The following is a 25,395-nucleotide window of genomic DNA, read 5'->3' on the forward strand; positions in this document are numbered from 1 at the left end:
CTTCAACACATGAAGCATAGACTTCGAAACAACCAGAGGAGTCGCCCCCTGGTGGTCAGGAGAGAGAATGCAGCTTCAACACATGAAGCACAGACTTCTATACAACCAGAGGAGTCACAGCGTTAAGACACTTTTTAGAACCAGAGGTTGAGGCCAACACAAAAGATAAAGTTGATTTTTTCAGTGTGTAGTTTATATATATATATATATATATATATATATATATATATATATATATATATATATATATATATATATATATATATAGTAAAACGCTGCTCTTCCATCAACAGAAGAAGTTCAGGAGAGGTTCGATCGAGCTGAGCCGCATCAGATGTGCCGAGATCGTCAAGAACGACGGAGGAATCATCCCCTGCCAGAACAAATACCCCTTTCAGGTACACACAATATGTATATTAATATTATATTCAACCTCCTGGTGTAACTTTAAAGCATAATTCTGATTCCTTCAAACTTTTGCTCAGTAATAAATCAGTAAAAATAAGTTAGTTGGGTCACTGAGCTGAAGTTATTTGGAATAGAAATCAAAGATTAACAGTCACTTTATCACGCAACATTATTGCGCAACATGCATGGCAGTTTACAAACCCCACTTCCTGCTTTAAAGTCGACCTACTTTTTATCTGGGCTCATTTCAAAATAAAAGGGGTTTAAATTATATAGAATAGAGGTTTAAAAAGTCCTCCACTCTTATCTGTTATTATCAGTACTACAGCTCTTACGTCGACTTAAAGGGCCAGTGTGCAGCATTTACATCTATTAGAAGAAATGCAATGTTCATAGCTATGATTTAATTTGTGCATAATCACCTGAAACTTAAGAATCGTTGGGTTTTATTTAGCTCGAGTCCTTCATATCTACGTTGGAAGCGAGAGGCGAGGTCCGCCATGTTTATGAAGGAGCCCAGATCGAACAAGACAAACACGGACTCTAGAAAAAGCTTTTGGTGTTTTTGTTGTTGTTTTTACATTTCCTGAAGGCCACTCGGCGGCTGACGTTACCTGAGTCTCTAAAAGTATTCAGTTGGTTCCAATCTGCAACCGAGATGCCCCCAGACCCGGACACACTGCCCCTTTAAAAGGAAAATCAGGCTCTACATTTTGGAACTACATTTCCCATGATGCTTCAGTGAATTGACAGAGTTTCCTAACAGTCTCCTCTGTGTGCAGGTGGTGCACGACTCCAACACGCTGTACGTCTTCGCCCCGAGCAACGACAGCCGGAGCCTCTGGGTCCAGAGACTCAAAGACGGTCAGTCTCCGCTCTGCGTGTAGACGCTGTGCATTGTGGGAACGCTTCTCACACCTCTGCAGAGACGGTTTCACACTTTTGAAACCACATGTCTGAAACTGGTTTTTCTCACACGAGGGGGTCAAAGTTTCCGGCGCTCGTTTATTAAATGTATTCTCATCACTGCCGGTTTGAACATTACATTCTAAGCAAAATTAAACATTGACAAGAGTCAGAAAGTGACTTGAGAAAAGAAGGTTCCAGATCTTTTCTTCAGTGATGGGATGGAGTGATAGTTGTGGGTTCATATGTTGGTACCAACCGGAGCTGCTCATAGAGAATTTAACATACTTTTAATGGTGCAATTTGCCAGAATACAGACAAAAATAACAAAATTAAAATGTGTTGTACGGGAACACATTTAATGACCTTGACATTGTCCTGCAGCGCATTGGTTTGGTTTCTCCGGTTTTCCATTAATTTACACATAAAGCATGTGCTTCTATACAACCAGAGGAGTCGCCCCCTGGTGGTCAGGAGAGAGAATGCAGCTTCAACACATGAAGCATAGACTTCTGTTCTCACATATAATTGATTTAAAGATATTATTGGTTCTAACAACATTACTGGATTTTGTAAAAATTACAAAGAAATATATATTTTAAATATTTTTTGCATACATTGTTTAATATGGAGCACACAAGGACTGCGGACGGTTTAGGTATAAATATTCCAGTGTTTGCTCACATGTGAATCACAGAAACTTTCCGTCTGTAGAGATCAAAGACAACGCTGTGGTCGTCACCAAGTTTCACCCTCAGTTCTGGCAGGAAGGGGCGTGGCTCTGCTGCCGCCAGGTGGAAAAACTGGCTATGGGCTGCGAGGAGTACAACCTGTTTGGAGACAGTAAGAAACTCAGCTGTTGTACTAGTCGTTGACTGTTTACTTCATTCAAAAAAAACTGTAGTAATATGTCATAGTACTGTAAAAAAATACTGCCAAATACATGTCATAGTTTTTGTTATAGACACTTTGAATGAGGTAATACACACGTAAAGTACTATTGATACTGATTTAAAAGTACTTTGAGTCATTTTGTGCCTCTAAATTTACATTTAAAGTTATTTTAGGTGTCCTGGTTGTGGTGACAGTCAAAGCAACTGCACCTAAATAAAGCCATCTTATGTTTTAGTGCAGTAGTTGCAGTACTTTTTAGTAGTATTTGGGTACTGCAACCTCGATTGAAATGTACTGAAACGGCGACGTTTGAAAACAAATACATTTCACTGCTGAAGCGTTCTGCTTGGTTTCTGTTCCTCTTTTTTAGTTTCCAGAAAACCTTTACCCCCAATTCCTGGACAGAAGCGACACAACAAGATGGTAACCGCACACTCCCACACACAAAATCACACAACACACACAAACTGACACACAAACAAACAGTCACACATATCAATCACAACCCACAAGCATCTTGTTGTTCCTCCTCCAGCAGCGGCGACCGCCTCCTCCTCTGCCTCCGGAGTGTGACGATGATGAAGATTATGCCGACGATGACAACGTTGGGGAGGAAGAGGAAGAGGCGGAGGAGGAGGAGGTGGTGGTGGCGCTGTACGACTTCACGGGGACCGAGTCGCACGACCTGAGTCTGGTCCAAGGAGGCGAGTACGTCATCCTGGACAAGCGGGACGTCAACTGGTACAAAGCGCGAAACAAGTTCGGGTGAGTGTTCAAACCTTTATTCTGACCAGGTGGACAGAAGCTGCATTCTCTCTCCTGACCACCAGGGGGCGACTCCTCTGGTTGTATAGAAGTCTATGCTTCATGTGTTAAAGCTGCATTCTCTCTCCTGACCACCAGGGGGCGACTCCTCTGGTTGTATAGAAGTCTATGCTTCATGTGTTAAAGCTGCATTCTCTCTTCTGACCACCAGGGGGCGACTCCTCTGGTTGTATAGAAGTCTATGCTTCATGTGTTAAAGCTGCATTCTCTCCTGACCACCAGGGGGCGACTCCTCTGGTTGTATAGAAGCTGTTTTTAGACATTTTAAAGCAGAAGAGTCTGAATGATGAGTTGCAGTTCCCTTGTGTTTGTGCTGCACAGGGAGGAAGGCTACATCCCAAGTAACTACGTAGCAGAGAAGACGTCTGGAAACCTGGTGCAGTTTGTGTGAGTTTGTTCATCATTCGTTCATATCAACAGTGGATTATGGATTTAATCCAACGCTCAAACTACCAATAAATTACAAACTCTTTGGATTGTTTCTGCTGCATTTTAATTTTTTATTTTGGTTCACACACTAAATTCAGCCGCTTCGTAACTTCTCCGTCCTGCAAAGTCTCATGACAGTAGAAGGAGATTTGACTGGTTAAGATGTGATCTATTGGGATGCTTGTTTGTTTGTTGGTTGTAGTTGGTTCAGCAAACAAGTCAACAGGAACAAGGCAGAGGAGCTGCTGAAGAAAGAGGTGAGCGATTGTTTCCTCCCTCCATGTATAATGACTTCTTTAACACTTTCTTTATGTTTTGGGTTATTTTTCCTCGACCCCCACCCGTCTACTTTGATGGTGCAAAACCATCCAAAACAAAGCTTTGAGTAGTCTGGTGGGTTCGAGGTTAAAGGTTTGAGTTGAGGACATTTATTGCCCCTCCCTCTTTTGCATTTTCTCTTTGAATATAGACTAAAAAAATCACAGCAAGCTCAAGAAGAAATGCATATTTATGTTGAAAAAAAAACAAAACATTTCTGTTTACAAAGTTTCTTTTAATCACAGAAAAAAACCTGAATGTATTAATTGTTCAGACCTGTGTTTGTCTCTGTGTCGCCCCCTGCAGGACAAAGAAGGCGCCTTCATCGTCAGAGACTCCAGCACTCCGGGAACCTACACCGTGTCCCTCTATGCCAAGTCTGTGGGGTGAGGACAGTGTCCTCCTTCCTAGTGCCTACTTTGTGCCTCCTTGGCCCCTCACTCCTCCATCTTGAAGGAAATTCCTGAAAATCCATCTGGAGGAGGGAGAAGTCTTTCTAGAGGAGCTTCGTCTGAGGAATTATTGTTGGGCACCTGTGACGTAATAGAGGCATATTTAATTGGCTCGTTTTGTTAAATGCTTTAGGAGAGGACGCAAGGAAAGGAATCAAGGAGGCACATACTTGATTGGCAATCTTTAACTTTATAAACTAAAACAAGCGAACAAACAAGTGGTGTATCTTTATCGCCTGTTTTTTTACTCAGTAAGGAGGCACAGAGAGCTTTCATTCATAGAAACCTGCACGAGCTGGAAGTAAGTCTTATTGATTATGTGTCATTTCAGGGAAGGAGGTGCAGCTATAAAACATTACCACATCAAGGAGACGCAAGGCTTACCTCTGCAGTTCTACCTGGCTGAGAAACACCTGTTCGGCTCCATCCCCGACCTGATCGAGTACCACAAACACAACGCAGCAGGTAAATAACACGTCACCACCCGCGACTCCTATGGTTGTATAGAGGTCTATGCTTCATGTGTTAAAGCTGCATTCTCTCTCCTGACCACCAGGGGGCAACTCCTCTGGTTGTATAGAAGTCTATGATTCATGTGTTAAAGCTGCATTCTCTCCTGACCACCAGGGGGCGACTCCTCTGGTTATATAGAAGTCTATATAAGTGACTTTACTTCCCTCTTGATGTATTCCCTCAGTAAACATGGTTGCTTGTTTTGGCGATAAATACAAAGTTTGGCTGAGGCTGATGGGAACTAATTGTCATGTTAACTGGTCATTACAATTCATCCTGACGGAAACATGACAGAGCAGCTTTTCAAGCCATTTCATGCTTACAGTTTGTAACCGGCGTCTTCATATCGCAGGTCTTGTTGCCAGGCTCAGGTATCCTGTCGGCAAACAGGACAAGTCTGCTCCGTCCACCGCCGGCTTCAGCTACGGTGAGCGCTGACAGACCTCTGGCTCAGTTCTTAAACATTTGTTTGTCCATGAACTCACCTCTTTGTCTTTACTTTCCCGTTCCCCCTACCTTTCAGAGAAGTGGGAGATCAACCCCAGTGAGCTGACCTTCATGAAGGAGCTGGGCAGCGGGCAGTTTGGCGTGGTGAGGCTTGGCAAGTGGCGCGCTCAGCACCAAGTCGCCATCAAGGCCATCCGAGAGGGAGCCATGTACGAGGAGGACTTCATCGAGGAGGCCAAAGTCATGATGTGAGAATGGGTTTAAGCACAGAAAAGATCCAGTTTATGGTGTTAAGATGAAGATCATAAAAGGAGGCTGACAAAAGGCAAAATTACCTTTGACCTCTTCCGCCATCTAGTGGAGGGCACTAGGAACCGTAGCACTTGTAGTTAGAATTATTCTACTCGTCCATTGCATCCCAGTCTATAATGTGTGTCTTTTCTATAGGAGACTGTTCCACCCTAAACTGGTGCAGCTGTACGGAGTTTGCAGCCAGCAGAAGCCCATTTACATCGTCACAGAGTTCATGGAGCACGGCTGCCTGCTAAACTTCCTCCGGCAGCGGCGGGGCAGCTTCAGTCTGGGGTCCTTGCTGAGCATCTGCCTTGACATCAGCGAGGGCATGGAGTACCTGGAGGCCAATGGCTTCATCCACAGAGATCTGGTACATGTAGCTTACTCCAACGCTTCAGTTTGGGTCGGACCTTTTCATCTTGGACTCGGGACTAGCCAAAATCATGAGGATTCATCTTCAGGGAAACCTGAATGTCTGAATCAAATGGCTGACAATGAACAAACAAAGCAACTGACTCTTCTCACTCCTCCATCTCTGCAGGCTTCCAGAAACTGTCTGGTGAACGACTCTCTGGTGGTGAAGGTGTCTGACTTTGGCATGACCAGGTACGACTTTCATAGGTCGTCTCAATTTTTTTCCTCCAGAGGGACCTAAAACACGGTAGAAACATTGCACCGTGGCTAATATCCATCACATTTAAATGTGCGTTTGGTAGATACGTGTTAGACGACCAGTACACCAGCTCCTCGGGTGCCAAGTTCCCAGTGAAGTGGTCGCCACCTGAAGTCTTTAACTTCTGCAAATACAGCAGCAAGTCAGACGTCTGGTCCTACGGTATGCTCTCACCAGGAAACCAGTAAACATCTCAACCAGTGTGTTTTAACCAGAGCTCCCAACTCTTAATTAACCTTGTCGTTGGTGTGTATCCAGGTGTGTTGATGTGGGAGGTTTTCAGCGAGGGTCGCATGCCGTTTGAGCAGAATCAGAACCACGAGGTGGTTATTCTGGTGACCAATGGCCACCGCCTATACAGGCCCAAATTGGCCCCGCCCGCCATCTATGACATAATGCAGCTCAGCTGGCAGGAGGTGAGGAACAATATGTTTGGGCTTTTTATTATTATGTTTAAATCTGGCTGTTAATCTGTTTTCGGTTATTAGTAATCCAACCGTCTTGTGTTGTGTCCGTTTCAGAGACCTGACGATCGTCCGTCGTTCTCCCAGCTCTGCCTCATGATCTCAGACGCTCTGGAGGGCGACGCCCCTCCACCTAACTGATCAGGTGACCAATCGGCTGCTTCCACCGTCCCCACAGCACCCGTGAGCGGCCATGTTGAGGGCCTAAAGCCTGGTCCGCGGAAACCTGCCTCCCTTAATGGTGCTATGACTAACTTGTCAAATCTACAACATGTGGTGGTTCTTGCACATTGTGGTGGTTCTTGCACCACAATCATGGTTTCCAATCATGGAGTGGATTGGCCCAATCACACCAGCTGTAGTCAACTCATCCACCAATCAATCACCGTTGTTCATCCAATCAAGAAGCCGGTATTTCTGAAGGCTTGAACTGAAGCTGTGTTCAACACCACAAACTGCTGCAGTGTAGAAAAAGTGACGGACGCATCAGCTCAGTCATTTATTTAACAAACGTTTTGCCTCAGTGTCTGTTGGATCCGCCTCCGTTTCCTCTCAGCCAAATGTCTGGACCGAGAGATCTGTGAATGTTTGAGAGAGCGGCGTCAGCTAACAGAAGTAGAACGAGCCACAACAGCTTCATCAGGGACTCGGCTGTGTTAAGTTGTTCCTGTGACATTTAAGGAATGGCCGCGGTTTCTTTGTATTTCTTTTCATTCTACTGTTTGACAAAATCTGACTTCATGTAATAAAAAAAAAATCACAACTTGCACATTAATATTAAAAGTCCTGAATCACCGCAGCTTGATGTTTTGCTTTTCCCAATCTCCACCTTACAGACACACAGACTTTCAGGCACTCTAACACAAAGTCCTTGAGGGTTTAGTTCTGTCCCATTGTCTCATGGTGGAGGGCCTGAGGACTCTGTGGTCGACATGTTGAGCCTTTATGAACCCTTTCCTCAAGTCAACTTTAGATGCTGGCTTCGCTTTAGGGAATTACCCACAAAGCATTGCAACGTCCTAAAAAAAGAAAAAAAAAGGTCAACAAAGAAGCACGTGGGCATTTAGCCCGATACAGTACCTTTACACACCGACATTACGGATTAAAAATGGAACATGAAAACACATTTATGCATCTGAAACAACTCTTATAATGCTGAATGTAAACAAATGAAACAAGACGCTGGAACTTGAATGCTGAAGCGTTTATTGTTGCAGTAAAGTTAAGAGCTTGTGTTTGCAGGTTGTCATGAAGCAGACTGGTCCAGCTGCAGCTCAGCTGATCAGCTGTCCATGTCCACACTGATGGACAGCCTGAAAGCAAACATCAGCTGCTGATGATCACTTTCTCTTCACGCACACAAAGTCTCTCCTCAGGGAGCAGCCGGCATCGCCCCACAGTCCCCAGTTCTGGAAACAGGAAAAGGTTGATTATATGTTTACATTTCCTGCTGTGAGCAGACAGATAATGAACTTCATGAAGGAACATTTTAGTCCTAAAGTGATGAACGTCTCATGATCAGGAGTAGGTGTGCTTTATTGATGAGTCATCATTCGTGTAATCAACGATATGCAATTCCGCCATAATTTTTGCGGAGTTAGATAGTATTTCATCTGATTCATCACAGTTGAGCTTCTGTTGTTTCCCCAGAGACTGATGTCAAAATATCCAAACTGTCACTTTCAGTGTGTTTTCAGCAACAACATTCTCTGAATACTCTGGTCACATAAAATACAGAAGTACTGTAAATGTATTTCTTTATGTCAGAGCTAATTCAGCCTAAACCCAGTTGGGTCCAGTTTGGGTCTTTTAAAGCTCTCCGACCCAGAAGTGACCCTTTCTTGTTTGAATACCGTCCCTAACAGAGTCTTTCTCCCTCTGTTGAGACGATGAAGTCTGTATTGAGTTCACTTCAGGTGAGTGACATCACCTCTGGCCTGGAAAATGTTTAAAGAACATTTGAATTCACTCCCTTAATATATTAAGACTTTCAGAGCTAGAAGCAGTTCATGACGATGAGAAGCAGGAAAGACAGTTTGCTTTGGCAAATATCTAATATTTAACGTTGAAGGGTGTGTGTGTGTGTGTTAAGATCTATTTACGAGCAGCACAACCAAATCAGCATACTTTGAACATGTTTCCCAAGCAATACCTGTGGGAGCACAAGTGCTTTAAAAACAAAGACGTTTAGGGTATTGTTATTGCTTTCTAATGTCAAACCTGGTCAAATTTGTGATGACTGCATATGTCTGTCTCTGCGTACGGGACCAGTAAAGTGGAAGCGTGTTTGTTTATTTTCCTTTGTGCCCCTTCAGTGTACAAAAACTATGTGGATCACGAGCAGAAGACTGCACTATAACACGGCCGATAAAATAGGCCTAAAAAGGCCTAAAATTATTTCGGCCTTGTAAAATAATTAGGCCAACACATGCAGCGACAACACACTGTCCGGTGTTTGTCCGAAACGAAACAAAGCACAGCGGCGCAGCATGCTGCAACAACGAAAAGGGCCTACCAACAGCTAGCCGACAACAGAAATTAAGAAAACATTGCTTTGCATTACATGTTTGTTTTTCCAAAAACGAACAAACACATAGGCCTACAACCAATCATTTAGCCTCGTCCATACAGCCAGCAGGCTGGATCTTATGGTGGGTGTATCTGGCATTGTGTGGAAGGGACTGGGCTATGGCTAACACAGGCTCAAAGGGTCATGAGAACAGACAGCTGCTCCAGATCCTCAATTTCTCATTGAATAAGTATTAAAATTCATTCCTTTTTTCTATGTCAGAAATACTGGTAGTAAATATAAAAAGTACCTATATAACTTTGCAAGACTATAAGCCTTTTTAAGAAGATATATAGTATATATATCATGACTATTTTCAGTCTCAAAATGGAAAAACGCCTCGATATTTCATAAGAAAAACATGTGTAAAATATTATTTTCTGTTGGGTGTACATTTTGTACAGTTGAATCTTTTTGAATTGCACTTTTCATTGAATTAGGGCCCGAGCACTGACATCGTCAGAGTGGAGGACTTATTGTTATTTAAATGCACATTCTCCTCCGTCATTGCACAGGGAAAGGAGCTTGGGCTCAACCTACACTATTCAAAATTTACACACTAATCCAACTCGGCGAAAATACCGAATCTGATTTGGGTGTCGGACAAAAGTCGTAAAAATGTCTCTATAGCGCCCCTTTAGCTGTAAAAGCCCACGCTTTTTGCCAACAATGATCGATTGACTTGAAATTTGACACATGTCCGAGTGGGACTGCTCTACAAAAGTTCTCAAAAGATTTTAAAAATATCGAACTATGTGACTGCAGAGAAGCGGCCAAGAAACACCATTTTCCATGAAAATGCAAGTTGTTTCAACTCGGCCGTACATTGCTGGGCTCATCGTCTCATCGTCATGAACTGCTTCTAGCTCTGAAAGTCTTAATATATTAAGGGAGTGAATTCAAATGTTCTTTAAACATTTTCCAGGCCAGAGGTGATGTCACTCACCTGAAGTGAACTCAATACAGACTTCATCGTCTCAACAGAGGGAGAAAGACTCTGTTAGGGACGGTATTCAAACAAGAAAGGGTCACTTCTGGGTCAGAGAGCTGGAAAAGACCCAAACTGGACCCAACTGGGTTTAGGCTGAATTAGCTCTGACATAAAGAAATACATTTACAGTACTTCTGTATTTTATGTGACCAGAGTATTCAGAGAATGTTGTTGCTGAAAACACACTGAAAGTGACAGTTTGGATATTTTGACATCAGTCTCTGGGGAAACAACAGAAGCTCAACTCGGCTGAAGAGAGTTTCTGATGAATTTTGTTCTCAGTCCTGAAACAAGAGTCTGTCTCTCAGAGACATGGGAACGCTTTGTGACTGTTGATTCTGATAATCACATGGAAATGATCCATTTGGGGACGTTGGGAGAACATAGACATTGTCCACAGGGCATGAGAGTTGAGTATAAGAGAGAGAAGAAGATCCACCTGACAGTCAGACGAGCAACGAGAAGCCAGAACACATCTGTGGTGAGTAAACTTTACAGAACACAGGAGTTGCTGGTCTGACGCTGCCTCCATCACTCAGTTTGTCTCTTTCATTAGTAACAGATAGAGGCATCGGTCAACCAGCAACTCTGAGTTCTGAGAGAGAAGATTACTGTTTTTGTTCTTGGAGAGATGAGATAATGTTATCTTAACCACATGAAGCATTTCTGTTCTTCTACATTCAAACTGTCACATGTCCAGGTCGTATTCCAGCTGAGGAGCATTAAGAGTTATTGAGGTCTGAGTCATGCGTCCAGCTGTGTTCACTGCTGTCCTGCTGTTGGTGGGCATCATCAGCACTGTGACAGTAGTAAGCGCCCGTAAGTTACGACTACCAGCTAAATACTACTCAACTAAAACTAAATAAACTTGTTCATGAATGCTCTTGTGTTCCTACAGTTAATCCTCAGGAGATATGCACAAAGTTGAAGGATTCACCATGTGACGAACCTGGATGGATCCGCTTTGGAGGCTCTCGCTGTATGAAATACATCAGGTTTCCAACAACTAACAAGAAGGCACAGGTGATAAAATACACACACACACACACACACACACACACACACACACACACACAATATTCTCTCACATTTCTGATTTCAGGAGAGCTGCCACTGTATGGATAGTGACCTGATGTCAATACACAATGAAGATGAGAACAACCATGCGATGTGTATGGGCTTTTATTATCGCAGTCCTTCTCGTCCCCAAAGTTTCTGGATTGGAGTCCACAGATCCGGGGTAAGCATTGAACGTGTCATTGTGGTCAGAGATCAGACAGATTGGTTCTGAACTCAAAGACCCTGGTGGACGATACATGCAGCAGAATGTGTCACATGTCATCACTGATCCTCACCTTTGTGTTCTTCAGGATGTGTTCAAGTACACGGATGGAAGTGAATTCAAGTACACTAACTGGCATAACGGTGAACCAAACAATGCCGGAGGACATGAGGTCTGCGTCGAGGCAAATTTTTTGAGTAAGAGACCATTGATTATAAAAAATAACTTTTGAATGTGGAAAAACTGTCTTTAAATATGAATAATGTAGTAGTGCATGTGAAGAACATCGGGCCTCATTAAAAACCCGTCACACAAACAGATCAGTTCTTAACTCGTTGAAAACTGTGGAACCAGTGTTGTCTCCAGACCTCCTTTTCCCTGTCTTTGAGTCGTCGTAGTTAACCCAAATGTATCCCAATACTTGTGTTTATTTCATTTATTTGTTAGGCAAAGTCTGGGGGAAAAAAAATGTATATCTTTAAAAATATTTAAAAATATATTTTGATGATAACTATGAACATCCAGCATGATATGAGCCAGATTCCCCAAAATGCCTCCTGGAGCGTCAATAAGACACCTTTATGGAAAGATTAGGACCTAAAGAATCAGAATCTGCAACAAAAATCACAATAAAACAAAGTCTTGGTCTGTTAGGAAGGAGTTTCAGTCAAAAAACTGTGTTCGGTTCAAAATGGAAAAATATGACATATTTTATGTCAAAAGATTATCTGAATGGGGCATGCTGGGACTTGAATTTGGCGAGGGAGGGTTTTCACACAGTTTCAAAAAGGTTAAATAACACATGAGAGAGATGTAAGAGAAGTTGTGAAAATATTTAATCTAAATTTGCTATGTGTTGTTTTCATGATGTGGGATTATACTTTTTTACCATTGGGATATTATTGTGAAGGAAAATAGCCTAAAAACTGAGTGGAACATAAAGATAAAATTAAAATTTTGTTTATTAAATGTGGTACATGTCATAGAAGACAAATCACCTCATAAAGTAATTTTGGGGTGTCGATTGTTAGATGATGAGTGATCATGAACGCGCACCTACTCCTGATCATGTGACTTTCCTAAAGAACCAATCACTTCAGGACTAAAATGCTCCTTCATGAAGTTCATTATCTGTCTGCTCACAGCAGGAAATGTAAATATATAATCAACCTTTTCCTGTTTCCAGAGTGGGGAAAGTGGAACGATGTCGGCTGCTCCCTGAGGAGAGACTTTGTGTGCGTGAAGAGAAAGTGATCATCAGCAGCTGATGTTTGCTTTCAGGCTGTCCATCAGTGTGGACATGGACAGCTGATCAGCTGAGCTGCAGGTGGACCAGTCTGCTTCATGACAACCTGCAAACACAAGCTCTTAACTTTACTGCAACAATAAACGCTTCAGCATTCAAGTTCCAGCGTCTTGTTTCATTTGTTCAGGTCGAGCAATATGAGTGTTGAAATCTTGCCCAAGTTTCTTTCCAACATAAACGTGGGACAACAGCACATTTCACTGCGTCAGCATTCTGTGTGCACGAACCTCTTTCAAGGAAAAGTTTCATAGGTTTCTAAATGTCTCTTGTAATCAATAATCCAATGAACACACACAATCCTACAATTAAATGATGTGTATATATGTTGTATGTTTCTATGCAAGAGCTAAACGTCCCGCCTGTCCTCAGCGTGAGTTCTCCGTTCGGCCACTAGGGGGCACAACAGACTTCCAGACAGACTTTGAATACAACTCTGTATTTTACTAAGTCTCTGTTACGACTGGTGACCCAAAGAGAAAAAACAAGACCACAAATGTCAGAAGATCAAGCGCCCCGTGTCTGGGTTCGTACTCGGGCTGAACGATTTGGGAAAATAATCTAATTGCAATTTTCCCCCCCCCAATATTGCAATTGCAATTTAATATGCAATTTTTTAAATTTTATTCTCTCTTTTCCCCAACAAAACAATGAATGATTTTAATATTTGTATATATTTAGCTTGCTGATTACCAATCAACCCACATCTCTCCCTCTATTTTGTGTCCTAAGGCACACATGTAAAGTGATATTATGGCCCGAAAGCTGAAAAATACATATACTTTTTTTTTAAATTCTTCATATCGCTTGTGAAACCATACCTTTACTCATGTGGTTCAACTGTTTGTGAACTTAGGTTCACAAAAGCAGTGGAATATATGAATAAAATGGAAGACATGTAAATAAATGTCTGAAACCAAATATATTATTATATGTTGGGAATGCTAAGCCGTGGCTGGCTTTGCGGCCTGGGTTTGGCCTGCGTGCGGCCTAATGATCTGCACAGACGGACTGAAGCTGCTGCAGTGATGCTGTACGTTGTCCTCTGGACAGTAACAATTACACACCAACACGTAACAAATGCTACGTGCTAATGTTGCTAAGCTAACAGAGAGCCATCTATGGTCAGGGCACAAGCGAAAAATCCTTCTGCTAGCTGCGGTTAGCAGAACACGATATTTAGTCTTACAAACACATAACAGAGATCTAACACTACTAGGCGTAGTAAGTTCACTTCAAGGAAGTTAACAGGGATGGTGACAATATTGTATTATGCACTGTTCAGTCTCATAGACACCCTGAAGCCATCTACGTCGTGTTAGCTTGTTATCACTAGCTCCGTGTTAGCAGCAGCTCTAGCTGGCTTACAGTTCCGTTATTACGTAAATATGCTGTTGCAAAGTTCAGTAAATACACTTACCCATTTTCCAATGGATCCCTTTTCTTGGCGTTGTCCTCTTTATCGCCGGTATCCTATCCTTCAGGCTGTGAAGCTGCGCTGTGCTCTTCAGTGTAGCTTCGGCTAAGCTAAACTGCCTGCTTCTCTCCACTCTTTCGCTCGCATCACGTGATGACGTTGTAATCGTGCACGTCGCGGTTGGAAAATCGCGTTTTATCATATCTCAATGTTATCACAAATGCAATTAATCGTTCAGCCGTAGTTCATACTGTGATCCGTAGTCACACAGCTGTCTCCGGCTCCAGGACGAGTGTCTGGATGAAGCCGCTTCCAGCTCATTCAGGACCAGCAGTGACTGTTTGGCTGCCTTGCTGAGTGCTGTTCCCAAGTATCCAGTGTTTTATTTTACCTTAAAATCAATCACAGAGTAAAGGCAGACATCGCCCCACGGAGTTGCCATGTTCATGGCTTCCTACCAAGTTTCCATCCACAGTTCCTTTTGCGTGAGTCAAAGACATTGATTTTCACTCGAAAAAGCTAAAGGAGATTATTGATGAGAGTGTGTCAATGGAAACGTGCCCACAACCCGATGTATGAACAAACACATGAGAACAGTCCTAACGCTCAGACGCGAGTGAAGCTGAAGTAAGTTAGATGCATTATTTGAGAAGCTGGACAAGTTGAAGTACAAGCCTGTCTTGTTGAGCTGATAAACCCATATTCTGAAATATTAGTCCCACATCCAACAATAAGGCACAGTAGCATAATCACAAGACACACCGTTTTGAACTGAAATTGTGTCTCCTTTAGGATATAATGATCATTTGCCGCGCATGTACCCCAACATGGCCGCCAAAGCTTGTTGTGGTCACGTGGGTGAATACGCTCTATATCTCAATATTCAAACAGCTATAAAAACAGGTCTTTACATTTGTAAAGTAAAATTACAACGCAGTCTTGTTCAGGGGGACCTCTGCTATGCACATGTACTTGGCCATGAGATTTTACTGTAAAGTTTTGGAGAAAAGTGACTTCAAAGTCAGCTTCAATGACATAATGACATTACATTCAAACTGCTATAAAAACGGTCATTTTATTTTCACGCGTGAGACTCACTCGTCGGATGAGGTCTCACTTCACGGCAGTGACAAAACATGTAAAATATGTCCGAAAGTTGTATCCTACCTTTGTCAGTTTGGACTATTTCATCGAGCCACTCGTGTTTGAACGATGGGCAGATCTTTTGGCGGGCACCTGCTCTGCCTTACTTTCGCCATGGTAGCCAATAACTGCCGGAGCAGGGCCCGCCAAGAGGAGCCTGAACAGCGGCGGCCAGTTTGGTGTGGGTGCTAACGGAGGCCGAGCGCTAAAGCGCTAGCGGAAGTACAGAGAGCGCGTGTCGAGAAACGGGACGCTGATTGGCCAAGAAGACTCGACACGTCACATCAAAGATCTTCTATTGCGCAGATGGCTCACTCCTACATCAGAAACACTGGCGCAAAAAAGATTTTTAAACGCCTGGAAAAAAAAAACGCGCGCAGCATAGAGAGAACACTGACCAGGACTACACTGAGACTATAGAGGACCAGGACTACACTGAGACTACAAAGGACCAGGACTACACTGAGACTACAGAGGACCAGATATAAGTTCCTCACAGTAAACTCTATATCTCCTGCTTTGGTAGGATCTAACGGAGGATCCACCAGAGGAGGATCTGGGAGAAGCTCCGTGGTTTCCCATCAGGGCGCATCCCCCCAGTCACATGGTCACGTGGTCCCTGCAGACTCCCGGTACTTTTTCTCCCTCGTCCCGGGAGTCATGCCTCGGAGCTCCGCGGGCGCTTGCTGCCTCGGCGCGGAGGACCGAGAGGCTCGCCGCGTCAACGCCGCCATCAACGCCGCCATCAAGAGGCAGCGCCGCCGCTGGAGGAAGGAGCAGGAATATAGTCTGCTGCTCCTCGGTGAGAAAATTTATGTTAATGAGCTCACTACATATTTATAGAATTATTTGTATTGATCCATTTACATGTTGATGCTGTTGCTGGTCGAGTAGAGCTCATTTTAAATATTTAATATTCTGTTGCCAATGTATATCTTTGCATTAATTTATAATATGAGCACTTTAACTAATCTGTAGGAACTACAGCTGTTACATACTACTACTAAGAATGTGTAATAACTAAGCATTTCTCATACAAGAGATGCAGCTTAAATTAAAAACAACAATACAATTAGACAGTAAAAAGAAAGTGGATGCTAAAGTATTTAAGTTCAATTAAAAACAAAGTGAGAATTAGTAAAAAAAATCCTACATTAATTAAAATTTGAAGTAGAAATAGTACTGTCCATGAATATATAACTGAGAGTGAATATAATACCTCTCCATTACACATTCAAGAGTTTTTACTTGTTATTGAGTATTTGTGTTCTTTGTTGTTGCTACTGGTTTTCATTGAGTAGAGATAATAACCGAGCAGCACGAAAAACATTACAATGATATACAGAAAGCAACTAAAAACAACGAGAAATATACGTTCCATCTTTTTCTTTTTCTGTTTGACTCTCAAAAGATTCACGGGAGCTTTTCCAAAGACAGTTTCCAGCCACTGTTCTTGTTTACGTTGAACACTCGTCTGGCAAACGCTGCCGCTCGACACCATATCTTCTCTCTTTTTACATGTTCCATCCCCCCGTTTAGCAGCTTCAAGCCCCTTGAATATATTCATCTTGGTCGGGTTCAAGGGGGGGAACTTCTTCGAGGTCAGCCTTTTACCGGCAGACGCCGTTAACTTGACGAAATACTGCTCGTAAAACTTGACTCTCAGCATAAACACAAGACCAAAGAGGCCCTGAGAATAAGATGAAGGTTATGATTACAAAGAGTTGCATACGAACGGGACGGGAAAGTACTGCAACGCACCCCGAGAAGGGATCTAAACTAGCAACAAACATAATTGTAGTTTTTCTCCATAAGCTCTCTGCACTTTGGTCCGGTTGTGCTGTGAGCTTAATGCTAACATTAGCATGCTAACATACTGGCAAGGACGAGGCTGTCTTTAATGTGTGAAAAAAAGCTCCAGATGAAATTTTTTTTTTTAATTGGCACCGGTCAGGAGACACTGAGTGACGGGCCGACGTGTTGCGGGTTGGATGGCGTTGTTTTAGACTGATGATGTCCGTTTTCTGTCGGTGGGCTATAGGAACTGGGGAAAGTGGGAAGAGCACTTTGGTCAAGCAGATGAGGATCATCCATGGCTGTGGATACTCGGACGAGGACAAGAAAGACTTCGTCCAGCTGATCTACCATAACGTCTTCACGGCCATGCAGACCCTGATTCAGGCCATGGACGCGCTGCAGATCGCCTACAAGCACGAACACAACGAGGTGCGAGTCCATATGGTGCCGCTTCACACGAACACACTGAGAGGAGCGAGGTTCCAGAACAGGCCTGCTGTGTGTTTCAGGGTGAAGTACTTCTGGTAATCTGCAGCAGTGTTTACTTCTGCAAAGAGACTTTTGTCTGCTTATGGACACCGCTGACTTCTGGGAAGCACCCACGTGATGTTTGACAGCAGGAATGTGAAGACGAGTGCTCCCGAGTCGGTCCCAAGGGAAGAGACCAAAAGAGGAAAGAGAGGTCAGAGAGTTCCATGTTCAGCATATGGGACTCATATGGGACAGCATATGTTCAGCAAACTTGCTGGTGCACATTTTAGTCTAGACCTTAGTAGAAAAAGGATCGATCGCAGGTATCGGTTGACTGGAGGGGTTTTGATACCAGAGTGCTGGGTTACTTTGGTTGATACCTTAAAAGTTAGACATAGTTCCAATACGAATACTATTTTGGTATTGTCAGAAAGAAGCATTTCAATCCATAACCTCTTTTTCTGGTGGACCCTTCTGACTCCTGAAGCCTTCCTGGTCTGCCCATATTTCTAAAACCTCGTCATACAGCAAGCGCGTAGGCTGATGAACAGTTCGGTACCCAGCATGCCCAAATCGGCCAATTGTTTGCCATAAACCAAGTACATTTTCCATTTTTGGACTCTTTATGTCCTAATTTTTCAAAATAATGTGCATTATTAGGATGTGGGCTGTTGTTTAGGCCCTGAACCTTACAGTTTGAGAAACTCTGGACCGCTTCAGGAGGCATTTTTGGGGAATCTGGCTCATATCATGCTGATAGTTTTTTTTTATCAAAATATGGTATAAAAGGTTTTTTTTGTGGAAAATATACATTTTATAATAACAGTCAAGTGGTATAACTCATTTGGGGTTCCTAGGACTACTGGAACATAGATAAAAAGAGGTCCATCGAAGAAATGTAAAAAAAATACTGACTCATTTCTGGTTTTAGGACTTCCTGCAGCGCTCTATGTAGATCATGGAGTAGTGGTGCAATTCAGCCTCTAGTGGACAAAATGAGCACACACACTCAGAAAATGGATCACAAGAAAGATTTGGGGTCTTCTGTAAATTCTACATCAGTAGTGGGACATGAACCCAACGCGTCCCTCATCTTTCACAACACTCCAAGGACAGTCGACAAGAACACAAACACAAACATCGAGAACCCGTCCGTATATATTTGCTCATCTCAGTGCCTCGTTCTGTCGTTCAGGCCAACGCCGGCGTCGTGCGTGCCGTGGAGGTGACCACGCTAATAAGAGATTCTCACGTGGACGCCATCAGGAGCCTGTGGAGCGACCCGGGGATTAAGGAATGTCACGGCCTGAAGAGGAAGTACCAGCTGTCGGACTCCGCTGACTAGTGAGTGTGAACGTTGTCAAGTACGTTCTACCGTTTCATCGGCTTGTTGTCGACTCAGCGTTATTCCCTTCAAGGGTGTTGACAAAAGCCTCACGAGCATAGACGCCAATGTCTCCTCTGTCCTTATCGCTCTAGTTTCCTCTTCTGAACATACCCTCCTTTTTCAACAGCTTTCTGGATAACATCCACCGCATCTTTGAAACCTTTTATCTGCCGACCCAGCAGGATATCCTGAGGGTCAGAGTGCCCACGAGGAGTGTTGTAGAGTACAGCTTCGAGCTGGAGAATACAAGGTTCAGGTGAGTGTTGCAGGTAGTTCCTTTGCCAATTAGAGAACACCAATTTCGAAGTGGTAACATGACGATGTGTTTCCACCCGTGACTGTAGGATGGTGGACGTGGGCGGCCAGCGGTCAGAGTGGAGGAAGTGGATTCATTGTTTTGACATGTTCCCCTTTGTCATCTTCCTGGTGGCGATCAGCGAGTACGATCAGGTGCTCGCGGAGAGCGACAAGGTGGTGAGATGCCGACAGAACGACTCATTACATCTGATCTCCTGAATGTGTGAAGCTGTGTATTAATTGAATTAATGAAGACCCAGTTTAATGTAACACACAATGTTGTACAATATATATGGTCTCCATCAGTTTGGGTGAAGAACGTTGACGACCTTTTGCTGTATGAAGATTCAGCCAAACTGTCCAGCAGGATGTCCTCATGCAGAGATGTTTGTGTTTCTCAAAGAACCGCCTGGAGCAGAGCATGGCTTTGTTCCAGAAGATCATCACCTCCAGATTGTTCGACCAATTCATATTGTTCCTCAACAAGACGGACTTACTGGAGGAGAAGATCATGCACTCGCATCTGGTCGACTACTTTCCTGAATATTCTGGTGAGAGGAAACGCTCCGGCTCTATCTTTAAAGAATGAGGTTAGCTTACTTTAGCCACCACAGGCTACTGGTCAAGTACCCCGGTTATATTGAATGGATCAAGGGTGTGTTTTAATTTGCTTTTGGAAGAGGACATCACCATGTCATGTTGCAGTGAGAGTCAGTGTTACGTTCTTGAGCTTTTCTGTAACTGCTGGAGACTCTACAGCGTCTTTATTGTGCTGCTTCTGCCCTCCGTCTCCTTCACCAGGACCCCGGAGGGACGCCAAAGCGGCACAAGAATTCATCCTGGATAAGTTTGTCCAACTCCAAGAATACGGCAAAGAAATCCTCTTCTCCCACTTCACCTGCGCCACGCAGACCGACAACATGCGATTCGCCTTCCAAGCGGTGAAGGACTACATCTGTATTACAAACCTGAGCTGGCACAGGCTGGTCTGAAAACAGTGTTGCTGCTGTGACTCATCGGCGCAGTGAAGCCCATCAGAAGGACTGTACTGCTGATGCATTTCAAATGCCAAGAGCCCTGACATGAGTCACGGAGCGAGAGGAGGACGAGCGCGGACATTGAAGAGGTTGCTGTGGTCATTTGGGTGAAGAAGACAACTGTTAGTTAGTACCTTTACTACACTAAAACCACTTTACTGCATTACAAACCTACTTCATGACACTAAAACCACTTTACGGCAACCCTACTTAACCACAGGCCGACCCCGCCTCACGACGCGGCTCGCCCAGCGTACTCCTGAAACCTCACCTTACATTCCAACACGCCACGTTCCCACAGGGCACTCCTACTCAACTGCATGTTTCCTCTCACTTACTACGTGACCTAGAAAAGATCAATTAAAATCTGAAGTACAAGAACATTGACACGCGGCCGTCTGTTTTAAATGAGGTTTATTTGTCGACAGTGTCGAGAGTAAATACTTTGAGTACACACCGTAGTATCCCTGAAACGTATATATTCCTTCGTTAAATCCCACTTTTTTTTTGGTGTGCTTAAATAGAGGTTCAGTGTAGTGAGGAAAGGGTGCCTTGCTCAAAGGCTCCATCAGGGAGCGCCTCGTCTTCGTCAAACAGTTTGAATTCTGCATCTTAAATATGTGCACGCCTCATTAATGTGGGCTCAGTCAGACATTTGGAAAAACTACTATAAATAAGAAACAGGGTAACATTTCTAACACTATCACAGGCACTAAATACTCTTCTTCCCCTGTAATGTTCTTCAAATAACATTAAAAATAACACTAAGAACAGTCTCAATATTCTTCTGCAGCAGCTATTGAGTGATTCATTAAAAATCAAGTCTTACCATTAAAACAAGTCTCTGTAACGTAAACATGCTGGGCTTCAAACGTTAGCATAGCATCCACAAATAGAAATGACATTTTAACACAGGCGTCATTATTAAACAACATCTGTCACAATCTGACTGAGGAGAACGCGTTATTCTCTTAACGCAAAGGAGCTTCGGTGCTTCCTTTAGCATAGGAAGCACTGCAGCTTCCTTGACCAACAATTCCGGGTTTCTGCACTACGAACCGGGTTGTTTATGGTGGTTATGACACAACATGCACTTCTTTGTAGTCCATCAACTGAACATTGTAGTTTCACTGCCGCGGGCCGACGGCACCGACGTTGTTGTGTTTTCTTAACTCCTCATGAAGTCTCCTTCCAACCTTTCCTCCGTTTTCCACAGTCGAGGAAAAGTGGTTAGGAAAGGACATTCGGCGGCCATTTTTGGACCATTCGACTGAACCCGCAGTCTGAATTTACTCCTCACACTGGAGGTCCCCAACGGACCCGACGGGCGTCTACCAAGAAAGGAAAGTCTTAAACACAAACATTCTTCTTATTGCTCCATCCTTCTTTGAGGTAAAACAATGTCGCTAAACGTAGAGCTTCCACCAGGTTTCTCCTCTTGTCACAGTCTCAACCAATCGTGGGTGGGAAGAAAGTCCAATGTCCTCCGGCGGGTCAGCTTCTGACTCGTATCGCGAAGACCTCGCTGATCCGAACCGGCCCAATTGAGGCTGAGATGCGCCTTTGAGCAAGGCGCCTACGCTGTTAGTGGCGAGGTCGAGGCGGCGGCATACTGTCGGGGACAATTAACAAGATATTTTTAAAAAAAGAGTCGCTCGGGGTTTACTCAACGAGCAGCAACGAGACGTTTTGTGTTCTTACCTTTTGCTTTTCAGACTTCCGTATGAATAAACATGCAGCGACTGCAACGAGGATGACGAGCAAGACGACCAACGGGATCACAACGATCAGATGGAGACGACCACCTGACGACAAAACAGAGCAGCATGAGCTACAGTCACTGGACCACAAAAATATGAGACCTATCAAACGCAAAAGCACTGATTATAGACTTCTATACAACCAGAGGAATCGCCCCCTGGTGGTCAGTCGTTTTCTCACCTGCAGCATCCGTCTCATCGTGGTCTTCTGGCTTTGGGAGCGTTACCGCATCCTTCGGCTTGTCCCCCACAAAGGATTGATTGGATTGTGGAGCTGAAAACCCAACAAGGTTGAAGAGACGATTATAGGATGGAAGGTGTCGACAGAAATACTCAAAGAGACTCCGAGCGGCAGAACTCCGACTCACCGACAACCAGCTGGACGATGGACGCCGTCACCGGGCTCTTCAGCTTGGGGATAAAACACCGGTACGTCCCCTGGTCGGCCAGCGTCACGTTCTTGAGCTTGAGCGAAATGTTCCCGTCCTTCAGGTCGTCCGTGAACAGCTGCGTCCTCCAGAGGTAGGACCGGATCTTCATGTCGGGCACCTCCCGGCGGTCCCGGTAGAGGTGCACGTACTCCACCCGGCTCAGCCGCTGGGCGGGGTCGGCCTCCAGGTCGGGCTTGGACCACTCCACCGTCAGGCCCTCCACGTCGTACTTGGGCTCCAGGTGGCACGGCAGGACGGTGTCGTCGCCCGGAGCGGCCCTGATTGGCGCGCCTGACCCGATCACCAGAGGCGGCTCTGGGAAACACGGAGGAACCAATTATGACCGACTGAAGAGGAAGTCAAGTCTTTTTTTAATGTATGATTCTGTTCTTCATGCCAGACTAACAGCGTGTGACTCTTCCACGAGCTAAAACTATTTCCATTACATTTAGGAAACTTGCTGTGAATGACCAACAGTCCAAAAAAAGAAGAAGATGTTTAGATCACACGAGTCAAAGAGGAGCTGCGGAAACCAAACGATGAGAAGCTGGAAGCTCCATGTGTTTGGTGAAGTGAGATTGGGGCTTTGCAGTCGGGATCATTCTTTGAGTAACAAAGGTTCTGATTCAGAGTTTCATTGGAGAAGTGAGGTCACACATTTTAAATAAAGAAAAACCCAAATGTATCAGTTCTACAGCGACCCCCAGGAGCAAGGAGCCAAATGTTTTGTCCTTTTGAAAAAAAGATTTGACCCTGAAAAATCGAATTTTGTTGTTGAAACTTTTTAAAAATTCAACAAAAATAAGTGCATGAAACATCTTTGGTGCTTAAATATAATTTAATTCAGTTATGCTTTTTTTAAATATATTATTTCAGGATTATAATTTTTATTTTCAACTTTTTTTACAAGTTGCAAACATTTTTTTTTCGGCTTCAAAATATTTTTTCAGGTTCAAATTATTTGTCTTTTTACAGAAAGACAAAGCTTTTCTTTGTCTTTCTGTCGGAGGACAATCGTCACACTATTGAGTTTCGGCTCATATGACTTCCTGGTGACGGTTTAACCGTCATGCTCACGTGGGTTGGATCGGATCCCAGAAAGACATTTGAATTTGCCACTCAAAGAAAGCCCCTTAACCCAAGTGATGAAGATCTCTGGGTTCTGGAAAGTTCTGGAGGTCTGAGTCAGACTGAACTTCAGACAGGATGTCACTTCATGAGTCAGACCTCAGTGAGTCATGTTTAGTCTAGAGATTAAATGTTAGATCAGACATCACCCTGAGAGCTTATAAGGCAACATGTACCTGAAACTACACAATCATGTTCGAGTCATGTTTGTCTGTTCTCTCACTCTTTTAAATAATAATACAAATACATAATAATAATAATAATAATAATAATAATAATAATATTATATTTAAAAAGAGACAATTCAATTCATAGTCTTTTTAAGAAAGATTCATGTTAATTTAATTTGGGTTTACCTTCACTCAGAGGCTCATAAACAGATATATACACATATAACAGGATGATTGTAGAAGTACAGACCATAATAAGGGCTTGTTCCAGCTCACACCTGACAATGAATGAATGAATGAATGAATGAATGGAGACCAGCTTACCTCTAGCCTCCTCTGTCCGGACCGCCGCGTGAGAAGAGAGTAAAAGCAGCGGGAGCAGCCATGAGGAGAGCAGCTCGAAGCCGCGGAGTAGAACCATAAAAACCGGCGTGAAAGAGCCGAGAAGCTGCCGCGTGGAGAGCGCCGCCGCCGGCTGCTGAGAGAGAGAATGAGCGCCGACGACTCCCTGGTTCTTTTGAACGCTGATGCGTGAGCCTCGACGTAACTACGTCATGGAAATGACGTACGCTCTGACGTTCTAACGTTCTGTTCAGCCGCGCCTCTCATGGAACGCTGACGTCATCTGGGAGCGGGGACAAACACGTGGGAGAGTTCAGCTGCCTTCAGTATATGAATATATATATATATATATATATATATATATATATATATATATATATATATATATATATATATATACACACACACACACACACATATATATATATATATATATATATATATATATATATATATATATATATTCATATAGAAATGTGTGTAGCTGCATCTTTTATGAAATACATTACTACAGGTTTTGATGTACGTTATATGATATGATATATATATATTATAAGATATGTAAATCCTGTATAATTTCCCCAATGAGTCACTTAGTAGTAGTAAATATATAATTGTATTAATAAAAAGCTACACACAGTGTACTCGTGACCCTCGCTGTGAACACAATGTGATGTATTTATGTATTTAATACTTCTATTGTCTGCTGACACAAAGCTTTCTGTAAACAGCTCTTCATCCTCAACACACCGCCTCTCACGCTTCACTCATTTCAGGTTCTTTCACATCAACTAAGGGAAAACCACTAAATAAATAACAATAAAATAAATACAAAATTAATCTTTTCTAAATTATATTTACAAACCAGAGCAAAATAATAATAAAAAAACACGACTCAGCATCTATTGTATGAAGATTCGTTAAAAAACAACTAAAAACAAGAAAACAATATGATATCTATGATGATGACGACTCTTTAAACTGATCAATAAGTCTTCATCATCAAAATAAAATAATTGTGAACAAACTTTCATTATTTATTTCTTCATATCAAAACATTGTGAAACTAACATTTAATAAATTAAATAACAAAAGAGAAAAGCAGAAATTATTTCATGGTTTTTTAAAAGTACATTTAAACGTGTAAACATGTTTTTATTCATATGTGTTTATGACGTGTTTAATAACTCAACTTAACTATTTATAGATTTGCCAAATTATGAACCAAAATATGATAATTTACTATG

The 25,395-nt window shown here is 43.1% G+C and overlaps 4 protein-coding genes across 9 annotated transcripts in view; 2 read left to right on the top strand and 2 right to left on the bottom strand.

The window, feature by feature from the left end:
- The window catches only part of tec (tec protein tyrosine kinase), an 8,523-nt gene extending 1,108 nt beyond the window's left edge, over nt 1-7,415 (top strand). Inside the window, exons 3-18 of one of the 4 annotated variants that reach the window (XM_068587351.1) lie at nt 294-398; nt 1,191-1,272; nt 2,029-2,157; nt 2,579-2,631; nt 2,744-2,973; nt 3,355-3,420; nt 3,665-3,719; nt 4,087-4,166; nt 4,564-4,697; nt 5,098-5,172; nt 5,269-5,440; nt 5,640-5,856; nt 6,028-6,092; nt 6,203-6,321; nt 6,418-6,575; nt 6,681-7,415. In XM_068587351.1, coding sequence (XP_068443452.1) covers nt 294-398; nt 1,191-1,272; nt 2,029-2,157; nt 2,579-2,631; nt 2,744-2,973; nt 3,355-3,420; nt 3,665-3,719; nt 4,087-4,166; nt 4,564-4,697; nt 5,098-5,172; nt 5,269-5,440; nt 5,640-5,856; nt 6,028-6,092; nt 6,203-6,321; nt 6,418-6,575; nt 6,681-6,764 — 1,824 coding nt within the window. In that variant the 3' untranslated portion in view covers nt 6,765-7,415. Of the gene's footprint in view, nt 1-293; nt 399-1,190; nt 1,273-2,028; nt 2,158-2,578; nt 2,632-2,743; nt 2,974-3,354; nt 3,421-3,664; nt 3,720-4,086; nt 4,167-4,563; nt 4,698-5,097; nt 5,173-5,268; nt 5,441-5,639; nt 6,093-6,202; nt 6,322-6,417; nt 6,576-6,680 lie in introns of all 4 variants that reach the window. The other 3 variants (XM_068587352.1, XM_068587349.1, XM_068587350.1) reach the window with 3 other exon arrangements.
- txk (TXK tyrosine kinase) overlaps nt 1-15,598 on the bottom strand; it is a 26,384-nt gene extending 10,786 nt beyond the window's left edge. Inside the window, exon 1 of one of the 2 annotated variants that reach the window (XM_068587353.1) lies at nt 15,353-15,598. The gene's annotated coding sequence lies outside the window, so the exon portion shown is untranslated. Of the gene's footprint in view, nt 1-1,998; nt 2,268-15,352 lie in introns of those variants that run through there. The other variant, XM_068587354.1, reaches the window with a different exon arrangement.
- Nucleotides 15,599-15,744: 146 nt separating this feature from the next.
- On the top strand, nt 15,745-21,175 carry LOC137792144 (guanine nucleotide-binding protein G(q) subunit alpha-like). 2 transcript variants are annotated; one of them, XM_068587644.1, is made up of 7 exons: nt 15,745-16,130; nt 17,370-17,554; nt 18,792-18,940; nt 19,111-19,239; nt 19,328-19,457; nt 19,684-19,831; nt 20,082-21,175. In XM_068587644.1, the coding sequence occupies exons 1-7, from the start codon at nt 15,989-15,991 to the stop codon at nt 20,270-20,272; spliced, it is 1,074 nt and encodes a 357-aa protein (XP_068443745.1). In that variant the 5' UTR covers nt 15,745-15,988; the 3' UTR covers nt 20,273-21,175. The 2 variants fall into 2 exon arrangements, with proteins under 2 accessions (XP_068443745.1, XP_068443746.1); XM_068587645.1 differs by having other exon boundaries at nt 19,328-19,454.
- LOC137792145 (myelin-oligodendrocyte glycoprotein-like) lies at nt 20,744-24,267 on the bottom strand. Its single transcript, XM_068587646.1, has 5 exons — nt 24,131-24,267; nt 22,446-22,823; nt 22,259-22,351; nt 22,019-22,122; nt 20,744-21,929 (listed from the first exon to the last, which is right to left on the bottom strand). The coding sequence occupies exons 1-5, from the start codon at nt 24,225-24,227 to the stop codon at nt 21,894-21,896; spliced, it is 708 nt and encodes a 235-aa protein (XP_068443747.1). The 5' UTR covers nt 24,228-24,267; the 3' UTR covers nt 20,744-21,893.
- Nucleotides 24,268-25,395: the final 1,128 nt, after the last annotated feature.

Source organism: Clinocottus analis, unplaced genomic scaffold (assembly GCF_023055335.1).
Source record: "Clinocottus analis isolate CAN_PGR_092001 unplaced genomic scaffold, fCliAna1.0.p SCAF_21, whole genome shotgun sequence".
NCBI lineage: Eukaryota > Metazoa > Chordata > Actinopteri > Perciformes > Cottidae > Clinocottus > Clinocottus analis.